At 28.4% G+C, this 15,578-nt stretch overlaps 3 protein-coding genes and 1 long non-coding RNA gene across 4 annotated transcripts; 3 read left to right on the top strand and 1 right to left on the bottom strand.

Annotated features, from left to right (window-relative positions):
* The first annotated feature begins 6,204 nt into the window (after positions 1-6,204).
* LOC138349082 (histone H4) lies at positions 6,205-8,759 on the top strand. Its single transcript, XM_069298937.1, has one exon. The coding sequence runs from the start codon at positions 6,263-6,265 to the stop codon at positions 6,572-6,574; it is 312 nt and encodes a 103-aa protein (XP_069155038.1). The 5' UTR covers positions 6,205-6,262; the 3' UTR covers positions 6,575-8,759.
* Positions 8,352-8,759, top strand: LOC101252991 (histone H4). Its single transcript, XM_026031354.2, has one exon. The coding sequence runs from the start codon at positions 8,352-8,354 to the stop codon at positions 8,661-8,663; it is 312 nt and encodes a 103-aa protein (XP_025887139.2). The 3' UTR covers positions 8,664-8,759.
* Positions 8,760-11,781: 3,022 nt separating this feature from the next.
* On the top strand, positions 11,782-13,605 carry LOC138349083 (uncharacterized). The gene is made up of 2 exons (XR_011221596.1): positions 11,782-13,042; positions 13,255-13,605. It is a non-coding gene; the product is annotated as an uncharacterized lncRNA (long non-coding RNA).
* Positions 13,606-15,053: 1,448 nt separating this feature from the next.
* LOC101254000 (agamous-like MADS-box protein AGL92) lies at positions 15,054-15,578 on the bottom strand. Its single transcript, XM_004240559.3, has one exon. It carries the CDS (start codon positions 15,576-15,578, stop codon positions 15,054-15,056), a length of 525 nt encoding a protein of 174 aa, XP_004240607.3.

Below are 15,578 nucleotides of genomic sequence, written 5' to 3'. Positions count from 1 at the left end.
AACTATGCAACCAAAAAGGAAACTTAAACCAATGACTAAACCACTAAAAGATTTCATTTTTTTTTCTTAGATCTAAAATAAACAATTAAAAAGTAGTAAAAGAAAATTTTAAAAGTAAAAAACCCATTGAAGATTTTCTTCAAATTAGCTAAAAAAAGAGCAAGCAATTATGATAAAATTGACAGCAAATTTATTGGTCTAAGGTTTTGGAGACATTTGGAGAAAACTAAAGGATGGATAATTAATACTTTAGTTGGGCTATTTTCTACTACTTCTTTTTTTTACATAGATACTATCGATATTTAATGAGTTAAGAAAAAAGGGAAAAAAAATTGAAGATGGTTTTGAATATATATTTTATTTTATTTTTGAAAAAATAATTTTGAATTATTAATTGGCTTGTTTGGTGATGTATTTGATTTTTAAATTTGAAGGTTTGATTAGAGATTTGTGCTTGCTTATTACATTTGATGAACAAACTTTAACTTTAATTTGAAACTTTAAATTCATATAATGGTAGAAATTCAATTACATGTTTTTGTAATTTCAATTTAAAAACAAAACTTGATATCATAATATTCTCTTCTTCTTCTTTTTTGCAAAAAAATAAAAACACATAATTTGAAATTTTATAAAAACAATAATAATAATAATAATAATTCCTCTCTATCTTCTCCCCACCTCATGCCCCTAAAGAAGAGGGCAAAATTAAAGCTTTAATTTGCTTCTTTTGGGACCCATGGATGCTAAAGTTAAATGCTATGAAAAATATGTGATGAAATTAATATCAAAGGGTGATAAGGGTAAATATAGTCAGATTGTTATAAAGAATATTAAAGATTTTACAATGTCTTTAAAAAGAAATTATTGTTATAAATCTATTGTGTTACGTGGATGATCCATTAGCGTTATCCAATAATTAATTAAATTCATGTATTAGTGTTTCCAATGTCATAAGATTTTAAGGTGATATGAACCTTGATAATAACTATGTATAATTCCAAAGTGATCTTTGACTATGATATGTCAACACTATAAATAGAGATATCATTCATAGTTATATATACTTGAATATGAAGAAAATCCTCTTCTTCTATCTACTTCTCTTGTCTTCTTCTCTTTGTGATTATATTTTTATGAGCTTGATTTTATAGTATTTACTGATTTTTAGTAAAATAAGTGAAATATAATATGAATAAAAAATATATTATTTTAATTTTTTTTTAATTTTTAAAAATAAAAAATCATATAATTTAAGATAGAAAGAAAATCATATTTTTTTAATTTTATTTATTTTATTTTTTTTAAAAAAAAATAAAAGATCATATAAATTAAGATAGAAAGAAAATCATGTTTTTTTAATTTTATTGAATTTATTTTATTTTTTTATTTTTTAAAAAATCAAAAATCATATAAATTAACATAGAAATAAAATCATATTTATTTTATTTTATTTTTTATTTTTTAAAATAAAAATTATATAAATTAAAATAGAAAGAATAATATATTGTGAAAAATCATGAAAAATATTAAAAATACGACGAGCAAAATAAATCTTAGAAAATAAAATGATATTAGAAAGTATATATTACTTTTTAAGATTTGAACTCTTAAATTCACTTTCTGTAACTAATTATTGTTGGACATCTCAGTATAATATATTACTGGACATGAGAAAGTATTATAGTTCAATTATTTTTAAAAAGGAATGACATGTAAAAATAATATATTTGATTTTTAAATATTTTTAACTAAATAATATTGTATTAAGCAAATGGAATCACTAACTAGAATTAAATCCCTTTGCTACCTTTTTCTGTTCCACCAAACCAATTTAGATTAAGAATTGAAAATAATTGAAGTGAGCTTATTAATTTTGGTCAAAGTTGGTGCTTCAATTTCTACTCTTTGAGTCTTTATGATGGGAGGGAGACTACTCTATTATTTATGCCTGTTTTCTTAGGTTGCTTCATTTATTGATATTTGCTAGGAAATTTAAAGTTTAAGAATGTAAAGAATATTAAATTTAGGACAAAGAATTGGCATGTTTTAATTACATTAACAAATTTGAAGTTTTAGTATTAGTTACTTTGTTCACTTTTATTTGTCACATTTTAATTTTGCATATCCATTAAGAAGATAATTATTACTACACGCATTTTACTTCATTTGAATGTACATAGATAAACATTTAAATTTGTATGAAATTGAACAAATAGACACGCATGTACTACATATCATCCAGTCGTAAAATGCGTCTCCTAAAAGAAATAAACAACAATTAAAAGTAATTAAAATTTATGTTGCTGTAGAAACACTTAAGTAGATCCAAACAAAGTCTATATTTAGATAATTCTTTTTCCATTCATAAATAAATTAAAAAAAAGAGTAGCTTATAAAAGTCTCACTAGTTTAGAGGCTTATTACTTAGATACATGTTTTTAGTTTTCAATATTACGAATTTATCAAACTTTATTTTCTCCAAATACGTCAAGATACATTTAATAATAGACAGGGTTAAAATTATGTATAATTTATTTTAGATATATTGTATAAAATTAAATTCATATGTATGTAAGTGAATTCACATGTATCTTAAATACATTGACAAATCTCCCTTATTACTCTCATATCTTGATTGTATATCTTGTCTTTCCTGTGTTCTCATTCGCCTCCATGTCTCTTTTTATTTTAGTGTATCAAATATCAAAGAATATATATTTAGGTGTATCTGACTTGAAATCTAGTAAAAAGTATTAATAAGTAATATAAAATATAATAATTATAAAATATAAAAAATTAATAAATACGATAATAATATTTGTGTAATTACGTAATTTCTCCTAGGTATATTTTTTTTCTTAAATGCTCGGTACAGCTCCAAAACTAGTGGGCGTAATTAATATAGCATGAAGCCCAAAACAAATGATAATATAAAAAAAAAGAGAAAATATCGGAATAGCACGTATAATAGACACCGTAAGACTCTATAATTATAGTTTTGAAATTACATTCCATAGCAATAGTTTAATTGTGCTATAAAGATTGCGGTTTGTATATTTTGTTGTCGATTACACAAATAGGGTAAATATACATAAATATTATATTTTATTTATTTAGTAGGCATTTGGTCATGCAATACTGCATCACGATATGAAAGTCTAAGATAAAGTTTGAGTTTGAACATTGCGTTCCAAAAATCATGATATGAGAATTTTATATCATGATTTGAAATTCTTTAAATACAAAGGTTGACTCACAAATTTATATTTTGTTAATAACCCCACATTATATCTATTATACATTTATTTCATATGTAAATAAAATTAATAATCACATCATTATTTTTATAATTTATTATTGCTTTTAATTTGTTAAAAATAAATGATAAAGTAAGAATTGATTCGACGGATATAAATACAAATGGAGGAAGTAATACTTTTTCTGTTTTCATAATAAAAAGAACTTTTCTTTCGGCTACATATGAAAATGTTTAAATTAATTTTATATAAAAAAAGTTCACTACTTTCAATATGTTTGATTTTAGCACAAAATTAATGTACAAAAAATGTGCAATTGCACTCAAGTGAAACAAGGCATGAATTATATGATATTGACAAACAAGTAAAAATTGTCATAACCTTGTACAATGTTGCATAATTATTTGCGGTAATTCCAAAGGGATAGTAGAAATATTAATGGTCTATGAGCATTAAAATATAGTTGCGAATGATATTAACTAGCAAATGACTCAGAGTAACAATGTTGGTTCGTCTTCTCAGTCAAATGATAGAGAAATGTAAATTCAACATAAGAAGATTGTTCGTAATGTTTGTGAGGATTATATTAAAGACTAGTATACTAAAATTTATGTTTTCAATTTTTTTTGAGAAAATATATAAAATCCCCCATCCTCCCCCGAACTTGGCAGCAAAACTTACTTTAACACTTTAACTTAACGGGTAACCATTTACCCCCACCCTCCCACCCCCAAGATCTTTTTAACTGAATTTAATATCACCCTAAAATTATAATACCAGTCTTACAATAGCAAGTGCATTTCACATGCGCCATAATTTTATTTTTTCTATTTCTTTTATTTATTCACATTTTAGAAAGCAAAAAAAAAAAAAAAGCAAAAGAAATCAAAAAATGAGATCCCTATTCCTCAAATCAGTCACAATTGCAATTGAACAAATTCGATCACAACTGAAAGATTGATCCAAATATCAAAATCATTCTCACAAAAATACATTCAAACTTTAAGACACGTTATTAAGATAATTAATAATGATTGAAAGTTTAATTTGAAATGAAAAAATCATAGATTTTTCATTAAAAAGAGCTTCAAGTTCATCACATTTAAAGACTACCACAAACAATAATTTTGAAGCAACAACAATTGTTGACTTTTCTATTTTTTTTCCTATTCATCACTTTTTTACGGATCAAAAGGAAATGGAGGCGGGGTGAGAACAAATCCAAAAAAAGAGAAAGAAGATGGAAAGCTCAATGAAAAAGAAGAAGAAAAGGGCAATGCAATGGTGGTTGAGGCGGCAGATTCGAAGAGAAAAAAAAAAGCGAGGCTTCTAAGAGGAGAAATAGGGTTACAATGAGGGTTTCGAAGAAGTAGTTTAAAGAGGTAGGGTGGTGAATGAGGGCTAGAGGGGTGGTGGACTGTGAGGAAGATAAAGGAAAAAATTAAAGTTCGACGAAACAATTACTTTGTGGAGAACAAATACCTTTGTAATAATGTCCACACAAAACTTCGAATTCATCCCATGATTTCATATTATGGTATCATGACATAATTGCATATCGAATGACCAAACAAGCCACTAGTAATGTTTTAGGACTTTGTTTATCTATTTCGCTTATTTTATATACCAATAAATTAATTTATTTTAAATATTTATAAATCTTATACAAATAATTAAGGTATATAGACAAATTCTAATTTCATACAATTAGGAATTTAGTTATACAAATTAAATTATAATATCTAGTTTAGGCTTAGTATTTGTTATTCTGCATATACTTTCCCTAAAAGATAGTCCAAAATGAAAATATGAAGAAAATAAAAAATAATAATTTGAAGTTGTGTAGTTGTTGGTTCAAGCCCAGATCTCCATGGCCATAATGTTTGGATTTTGGAAAACTTACATAAATATATTATAGTAAAATAATATTTACTATTTATAGTCATAATATTTTTTTTTACTTATTTATTTTTAATTCATTTATAATACCAGTTTAATAAATATTATAAATAATAATTTATTATTCACATATAATTCAAGTTTTAATGATAGATAATATATTTATCAAAAATTTTAATACACTTATAATACAATATGATAATTTTTATCCAAACAAACATAATATATTTCAAAAACAATTATAATTCAAATATATTGCATACATAATTCACTTTTAATAAATATTACAAATTTATCACAATATTACTATTAATGGTAATAAATAAAAAATATTGCTAAAATCAGTAATTATTTTTTAAAATATATTAATTTATGTAATTTTTCGGTAAAGTCATGTAATTCCAATAAAGTTTAGGACAATATGATAGTGTCATTCGTTTGCTGATGTGCTTGTGCTTTTAGTTTTAGGATTGCTAATCTTTTCTATAATTAAATTCTCCGTTATAGATTAATATGAGTTTTAGAGTAATGTTAAATTATTTTCAAGTGATTTAAAATTTATGAGGTTAAATTGTGAAAATGGTCATTTTTACTTGAATTAAAATAAATTGTCCATATCATATCTCGTTACGTACAACTCTTCTTAAACCCTACATAAATACATGCTTTATACCCTAAACTGTCCCAATATTTTTTATGAAATACAAATAATCAAAACTGATATTTTATAAATATTAGACCTTAATATAATATCTTTAAAAATAATAATTTAATGTCTGAATAGGCCAATACAAATTATAACAGGCTTTAAATTAAAAATATTTAGAAATAGATTCCCTTGACAAAACAAAAAAAAAACACAATCCGCACCCATCACAAGACAATCACTGTCCACCGTTGATTTCCATTCAAGCAACGGCTCAAATACAGTTTCGACTCTCACACGGATCGATACTAATATCCGTCCGATCATCACTTTAAGCTCCAACACACCAACGGCCAGGATTGAAATCATCAGCTATATATTCACCCCGAACTCTTCAAGCCCCAATCATCACAAATCCAAATTAAAAGCATTTCTTCTCTAAAATTTCTTCAGAAAAATGTCAGGCAGAGGTAAGGGAGGCAAAGGATTGGGCAAAGGAGGAGCCAAGAGGCACAGGAAAGTGTTGAGAGACAATATTCAAGGAATTACAAAGCCAGCTATTCGAAGACTCGCTCGTAGAGGTGGTGTGAAGCGTATATCTGGGTTGATTTACGAAGAAACTCGTGGGGTTTTGAAGATCTTTTTGGAAAATGTGATTCGTGATTCCGTTACTTACACAGAGCACGCTAGGAGAAAGACGGTTACTGCTATGGATGTTGTTTATGCACTTAAGAGACAAGGAAGGACCCTTTACGGATTTGGGGGTTAAGTTTTTTTTTTTTTTTGAGCTTTAATGGTGTAATTCTCTGTTACATATCATGGAATAGAAATCTGATTTAGTTATTAACTTTGATTCTCTACCTCTTCTACACTCTTTATCTATTCAATTTCCCCTTTTTCAGCTTTTTCGAAGTTGGGATAATATAAATGGTAATTTAAGCTATTCAGATCTAAATATTCATTATAGGAAGGATTGTTTGAATAGTAATTGCTGTTTTCGCAAGTTCTGCATAAATTTCATATTATATGAGAGATCTGTTTATAAATTTAACAATTTTGAAATATGAAAAGAATTGAGCAATTTAAGGGTAATGTGCCTTTTGGAACATATTAAGGGTTTGGTTGGATTGATTAATTTTGAAGTTAAATTAGCTTTTAAACCTACTTTAAATGGTTTGATATGTTTAAAAGTGATTGTAAATAGATTAAATCCTTTACTAAAATGATGTACCTATTTTATATTAAATCAATTACTTGGTTTTTCTTGTATCACTCAAAATTATTGAATTAGTCAAATTCAAAATGATATCTGATTTTTTTTTCATATTGCTATTTTTCTTTGATGTACCTTGATATTATTTAGGAGGTAAATTGTTATAAATATTTATGATTCACAGAGGGCAATATTAGAAGATATGATTTAAATTATGTTTTTATTAATAACTATTTATTGCCTCAATAAACAAAAAATAAGTTATTTTTTTAATAATATTTGTCATTTTATAAAAATAAATAATTAATGCATAAATTTTATTTTCTTAATAAACTAGTAAATTAGTCTTGAAAATATATATTTTGATCAATTTAGAAAAACTAACCGTTATTAATAGATTGATTAATTGTTATTAAATTGATTAATTGTTATTGAAGAAAATCTCAATAAACAAATTAAAAATAAAAGATGGAAAAAAATAAAAAATAATCTTAAAAGTTAAAGCTTCTAACAATGTGTTTTTTTTTAATTAATCGGTGAAAAGATTTGTGGCTCCAAAATAAATTTAAAAATTTAAATAATTATTCAAATGCATTTTAATATTTTTATGTTTGTTATTTATTGAGAAGTAAACTTAAAGAAATATCAAACAAGAATAGAAGGATAAAATTATTTAATTTTTTAATATAAAAATAATTTAAAAATATGACATTAAAAGAAACGAAAAAAGAAAAAAAAGGAGGAAGCAAAAGTTCATCCAAACATGCTTTAAGAAAATGTCTTATATAAGACCTACTTAACTTTTCGGACCACAAGATTAAAATGATATTTTGATATAGCTTAATTTTTAAATTTTTAGAATTAATCTAAATTATTTTTTTGAAATAGAGAGAGTATATCATTTTAATTTTTTATTCGTTTCTTTTTATTAATTTATTTTGACAAATTATAAAATCTAATTTTTTAATTATTTACTAAATAATTAAAAAATTATAAAATAATCAACTAACCCCATATAAATCATTATTTTTTTAATACTTAAGTGACCAAGCGAACAACGTCATTAACCAAAAAAAGCACAATCCGCACACTATCACAAAACAATCATTCCTCACCATAGATCTCCATAAAATCAACGGCTCACCTACACTATTCGCCTCTCACGCGGATCTACCCTCATACCCGTCCGATCATCATCTTCATCTCCAACACACCAACGGCCACGATTTAAACCCCCAAACAAATCATCAGCTATATATAACCACCAAAATCACAAAGCCCCAATCATCAAAAATCCAAATCTACATCTCTTCTCTATAATTTCATCAGAAAAATGTCAGGCAGAGGTAAGGGAGGCAAAGGATTGGGCAAAGGAGGAGCCAAGAGGCACAGGAAAGTGTTGAGAGACAACATTCAAGGAATTACAAAGCCAGCTATTCGAAGACTCGCTCGTAGAGGTGGTGTGAAGCGTATTTCTGGGTTGATTTACGAAGAGACTCGTGGTGTTCTGAAGATCTTTTTGGAAAATGTAATTCGTGATTCCGTGACATACACAGAGCACGCTAGGAGAAAGACGGTTACTGCTATGGATGTTGTTTATGCGCTTAAGAGGCAAGGAAGGACCCTTTACGGATTTGGGGGTTAGGGTTTGCCTTAGGATTGTTAATTTTATTCTCATCTTTGATGGTGTAATTCTCTGTTATACTAATTCAAAGAATAGAGTTTTTCTTATTCTCTCCAATTATCTATACTCTTTGCTTATTTAATTTCCTCTTGTTATCATCTGGGGATGTTATTAAAATTGTTCCTATCAACTTCGTTCACTTTTTTTCTTCTTGGTGATTGCTGGTAAAATGGCAGAATCTTTATGGATAAGGTTGTCGATCGATATATTTTGTTTGGTGTTGTCATTTCTTTAATTAACTATGAAAATAGTTAAGATTATAATAATTCACAATCTTAGTCATTCATTATTATTATGATAAATATATTTTTCTATTAAACGAATTTATATTTTATAAATAAATTTTTTATTTATGAATATATAATAAATCATATCATTGTTCAATTTTTATGTGTATTTATATTTCGATTTATATTAAAATGTTCACTCTACCATTCAATCACACATTTTTTATTAAATAGTTTGTTACTGTCATCTATAATTAAAACTTAGATAACTTTAATAATAAATTTTCTTTTACTTAATTAACTTACAATGAAAGTTTTTTTTTTAGAACTAAATAAGGGAGTTTTATTTTTAATTAAATAAGGTGAAATTTTTATTTTTAAGTTAAATAAGATGAAGTTTTATTTTTAAGTTAAGTAAGCTTATATTTTTAAAACATACGACACAATCGTAAAAATGCACACAAAAATATTTAATAAAAATAAGATGGAAATTCTATTTTTAAGAATGAAATAACTAAATCTTGCAAAGAAAATATAAAAAAAGAACTAAATAAGGTGAGAGTATTTTTGTAAACAAACAATTTATTTTTAAAAAATTTACAATGAATAATAGTTTGAATATGTCAAACCAAACAAACAGTAAAAACTAATTTCAAAATAACTTATTCGAGTATATATTTTTCAATATAACTAATCTCTGTATAACTTGTATTCAAATCAAACGATCAGTAAGAAATGTGTTACTAATACTGCTGAGATTACTCGTTTTATTTTATCAAATATGGGTCAAATAAAATATTTTAAGGGAACTTTCACATATGACTACTCAAATATAGCCTAATTACTTTCTATTACTATAATTTGATAATTACAATTCGTAGCTACATGTCATAGGGAGGGGAGAGGCGAGCGATACTGAAAGAGAGGCGAGAGAGAGGGGGCAAAAAGTGGGAGAGAGGTGAATTGTATACGTATATCGGTTATATAAATGTATGTTATACAAATGTATCTATATATATGACAAGCGAGATTGGTAGAGGGAGGAGAGATGCGAGCGAGAATGGTAGAGAGAAGACTGATGCGAGCAAGATTAGCAAAGGGAGGAGAAAGGGCAGAGAGGTGAATTGTATATGTATATGTGTTAGACAATTGTATATTTATATATACTCATTTTATTGTATCAAATATGGGTCAAATAAAATATTTAAGGGAACTTTCACATATGACCACTCAAATATAACCTAATTACTCTTCATAACTATAGTTGATAACTACAATTTGTAGCTACATGTCATAGGGAGGAGAGAAGCGAGCGAGACTAGGAGAGAGATGAAAGAGGGCAAAAAGTGGGAGAGAGATGAATTGTATACATATATTGGTTAGATAATTGTATATTATACAAATGTATCAGTATATATGACAAGCGAGATTGGTAGAGGGAGGAGAGATGCAAGCGATATTAACAAAGGGAGGAGAGAGGCGAGCAAGAGAGAGCAGAGAGGTGAATTGTATATGTATATCTGTTAGATAATTATATACTATACATATAAATTTGTATATATGACAATCGAGATTGGAAGATGGAGGAGAGAGGTGAGCGAAAGAGCAGAGAGTGGGAGTGAGATGAATTATATATATAATAATTGTTATTATACATATGTATTTATATATTCTGGCGAATCTACAAACTCAAAATTAACCCAAATTAAATAATATAAATTTAATTAACCGTCTAATTTTCTGGATATTTTAACCTTTGACTCATATCCTATTGGACCTGTCCCTTTATCAGCCCTGTTAAAAGTGTTTATCTTTTGTGGTTTATCCTAAGAAAATCTACCTTCCAATTCTTTCTTACTTTTTATTTTTTTTTACCAAATTGACTAAAATCATCCTTCCATTTATTCTTGGATCTAATCACATCTTTTGATACATGTATAAATCTATTTATTGAAGAAGAATCATGTAGATCTGAAGCAATTGAAGAGTCAGGGTTTCTTTGTCAAGAAAAACATGCTTTTCATAGTTAAAATTGTTGATCCAAGCACAATTTAAAGCAGATCGATTTGCTTAATTTCTAGGATGTTCATCTTTCTTCTCAACTACTGTGAAAGCAAATTGGGTCCATCTTTTGGTGAAGCTTTAGGTATACCATTATTTGGGGCTCACAAGTGAATGTTGATGCTGATGGGTATGATTCCCTTCTTTCTAATATCTAATTTGTTAACCCAACTCATAAATTGTTCTAAACTTTTTCTAGATACTTAGTTCATTATTATTATTGTAGGCATGAAACCAAAATTGTAGAGAATATTATAAAACAAGTCGTACAAGAGGTCAACCACACACCTCTAGATGTTGGAGATACTCATGTCAAAGATATAGAGTTGTTATTGCGAAATGATTTTGACATGGTTGGCATTGGTGGAATAGGAAAAACAAATTTGGCATCAAGGTATCTACGACCTAATATTATGATATTAGATCAAAACCGGAAGCTTATAATGCTCTAGTCAAGCTACAAGAGAAACTTCTTCATCAAATTCTCAAGACGTAAGATAATTTAATTATTCTTGATGACGTGGATCATCTAAGCCGATTAGAGTCCTTAACAAGAGAAAGAAGTTGGTTTGGTTCGGGTTGTTTAATCATCATTACAATCCAACACAAACATTTGATATGTGGCCTTAGAGCAAAGACTAATTGGTTGCTAGATATTCTAAAGATTTCAAGAAATCTTGTATTTTAAAGAAAGAAGAGTTGATATTGGGAGAAGTAGTGATGAAGCAGAATGAAAACTCTGACAATAAGGAGACGATTGCAACTTCTTGCCATAGCTATAAGAGGCAAGTTCTCCATTTCTCTACTTAGCTTAAACATGAAAGTATTAGGCATATACATTTTGTCAGTTATTGATCAATTTATATCGCATTATTTTCTAAAAGATTTGATAGAGCATGGTTAGGGGGGCTTTGAACATCCCTTCAAGAAATGCTAAGCTAGTTATAAAGCATGTCATATAAAGACGGGTGCAACAAGTTGTTATTGTTATACCAACTAAAATCACAAGACTTTTGGTGTAAAATTGATGCTAATGCCTTTTAAATAAATCATGCTGCTGATTGATATATTGCTGCATTTTAAAATAGTTACTAATGTTTAGCTGCCCAATTTGTGTTGAGAAAGAATTGCGAAAAGGCTCATTCCAAAGAGTGAAAAAGATCTGCCTTGCTTAGCAAACAAAGGATTAAAAATAACTATTTGCAAAGTTTACCCTATATGATAAAAGTATAGCAGTGTAGCCAAGCCCAAAAATATAAATGAAAAATGTGAGTACAAATGAGGAGATATGTAGCATTGACTTAAGAAATATCTTGGTGTAGGATTGCAAATGACTTGACACAAAATGAAGTCTCCTTGATGAAGTCACAAGTCACTGTGTTCATTTATTTAAGGAGAGTCATCTACATCCTAGTTTTCTTTCGGTTAACAAATTGACTAAAAATGATCCAATCGTTCTTCTTTCATTCTTGCATCCATGGACACTATTTATTCAAGGAGAATCATCTACATCTTCTCACTTCTCTAATGATGTATTTACGAGTTTCAGAGGTAAGACAAAGTGGGAAAGCAATGTTGACTTCGAGTAAGGCCTCCCAACACACTTGCAGCCAATGGTAGACCTTGACACATTTCAACAGTTCTATTTCCCAGGCTTACTAATTCTTGTGGAACTTCTCCATCAATAAATGCTCTTTGTTTGAAAATGGACCAACAATGATCTTCTGAGGATGTTATCCATTTCATACGAGTTGTCACGAGAATGTAGTTTCCTCGGGATGTATTTATTCCTTTCAATGATCAGTTCAAGAAAGCTCTTAGTCTTTGACATTTCAGGTAGACAAAAAAAAAAACTCTCTTTTCAAAGTGCTTCTTGATCTGTTCATCATTGAAAATTCTCTTAGCTATGAGAATGGTGCAATCTGGATGCTTTGGTGAAGCTTTGTCTTTACACAAGGAAATATGATCTGGAGCTCAAAAAATGGAGAAACGGAACTACACTCAGAGAACCTCCAAATTTATCTGGATGGGATTTGCGAAATGTTTTAGTAGGTATGATTTCTCAAGTCTTTTTTACTTTGTGAAGCAAACTCACAAAAAAGTTACTCTAAATGAATATTCTATAGCTTCAATGTGCATTTTGAACTATTAAAATGCTTAAATTCAATCACAACAAGCCTGATAAACTAAAGTGTTGGCTTTTATTGTTACTATTTTTGTTTTTGTTATTAATTATTATTCCTTTTTTCCCTAACAATTTGTAGGTGTGAATTTAAATTTATGGAGAATATCATAAAACAAGTCCTAGAAGAGGCCAACCAGACACCTCTAGATGTTGCTTGAAAAACACGCTCGTATCAATGACATGGTTGGTATATATGGCATTGGTGGAATAGGAAAAACAACTTTGACAAAAGGGACTATAACCAAATATTTTAGCAATTTGGTTGTAGTCTGCTTCATTTCAAATATTGGATCCTGAAGCATTTAATGGACAAATTTTCAAAAGTAAAGACTACAAAGTTAACAGTGTTACTGAAGGCTCAATGTTAGATGCACAAGAACATTTTATTACATAGAAAATGACGAGAGTATATTATTATATTTTCCCCTAATTTGTTGATGGAATTTGTTCAAATTACCCTAAATCGATTGGCCATATCCAATACACATCTTAAACCCACATCCACAACCATAACAGTGCACGAGCAAAGGCGGCGTCAGAGTTGCCCTCTTTTGATCATGCCTATCAAGATTCTTTCGATCCAATCGAACTTACTTCGATGTAAGATGGAGTTGAAGTCTCTGTACGGATATCAACAGTTTCTGTCCTTAGGCAAACTCCTGCATCTCTAGGGATAAAGGTAATTTTTTTCCTGCCTTCTCCTTTCGCTTACCACTTATTATTGATTGAAGGAGATATTTAGTCCCTTCGAGCTTCTTGCTGAGGCAGGCTAAGGGTTGCAAGCCCATCCAATTCAATTACACAAAAAGAGAAACCTATGTTCATTAAGAATTGAAAGTCGTCATTCGTTAGACAAGGCCTACGTGCTGTACAGAACACCACAAAAGCGAAGAATCCGATAAACATAGTTTTCATCTAATGAAATGTTAAAAGTATCCAAAACTTACACAAGTAAGGGAAAACACTTTTTTTTTTAAATCAATGTAGTCCACTTCGCTCTTCCTACTCATTTTTCTCTCTATTTTTTTGCTTGTCATTTGTCTTTCTTCTTTAAAATATTTATTTAAGCTTAATTAGAAAAAAAAATTTCCACTAAACTCAATAAGTTCGAAGCTCCTTTTTGAGAGAAATATTTTTAGAACTCATCAAAATAACGCCTAATGCAAAATGGAACAAAGAATAATCTTTTAGTGTTAAACTAGTGGTCAATCCCTCAATTGAGAAGTGCAATGAGTGAAATTTGACAACAATTGACATTACTTTTATTATTACATATAAGAAAAAATTCTAATTAAAAAGGGATCGACTAAAATCATGTCAAAGTCGTATTATATTGTCGATGAATAATTTTATTCTTTAGATCGAATGAGATTACCTTTCATTGTAAAAATAGGTTTATTGGAGAAAATTCCAAAATTATACACATAACTAGATTTTCTTGAAACTGTAGCATTCGGGCTAGTTTGCATGAACTTCGACTAATTTTTTAGGAAATCTATACTCCCCAATAATGTAAAAATCACATAATTCCATCTACCAAATCTTGAATAAAAGAGATAAAATCATTATATTTTTTCTGTGGCGCTTAAATTTGGACACGAGACTTCATAACTTTCTAACTCACTAAATTGATCAATGAATCCATCATCAACCGTCAATGAGAAAATGGGAACAAACCACATATAACAAACATTTTTATTTGATAAAAAGTTGAAGGATACATATAACTCGACTTAAATAAAATACCCTTGGTTAACTATTTAAATGACAACTATAACATAAATAGATGAACAATGAGCGACAATCTAATAACTAGGAATCGCTACAGACAAAATAATGACAGAAGAATATAAAAGTACGACATGATCAGTCGATATCCTAAGGATTTCCACCATTTTCTTCTCCAACATTGCTCTCTTTAGCATCAGTTTGATTTAAATCACTCCCATCTACATCATGTTCATTGAGTTTTGTCTTCCTCTCGTTAAGTTTAGTCTTGTGCGCGTCAAATAGCTTTAACAAACCTTTAATTTCTCTAGCATCTAATTCATGGATGCTTTTCCCCATAACAAGTTGGTTGAATAGGTTCTCCATTTCCTTCTCTTCAGCTATTTGCTCTATTTTTCGAATATATTCTTCCCGAGCATCGATTTTTCGTTGAAGATATGTTACTTGTGTGAACAACTTATGTTGTTTTTGGGTCTCATCGCAAGCTAAATACTCATTCATTGTGGCATTAGCTTGGGTTAAACAAGGCCAAGCAAAAGCTTTGGTTTCCCCAGGACGAAAAGCAACCACACCGACTTTTACATCACACAGAATAGACAGTTCTTCTGCTTGCTTACAAAGTGATGCTAATTTTTTTTCTACAACGACTTTTCTCGCTCTCTCATCGAGATTCAT

Source organism: Solanum lycopersicum, chromosome 6 (genome assembly GCF_036512215.1).
Source record: "Solanum lycopersicum chromosome 6, SLM_r2.1".
NCBI classification, from domain to species: Eukaryota; Viridiplantae; Streptophyta; class Magnoliopsida; order Solanales; family Solanaceae; genus Solanum; species Solanum lycopersicum.
This window is presented reverse-complemented; position numbering and strand designations above follow the sequence as displayed.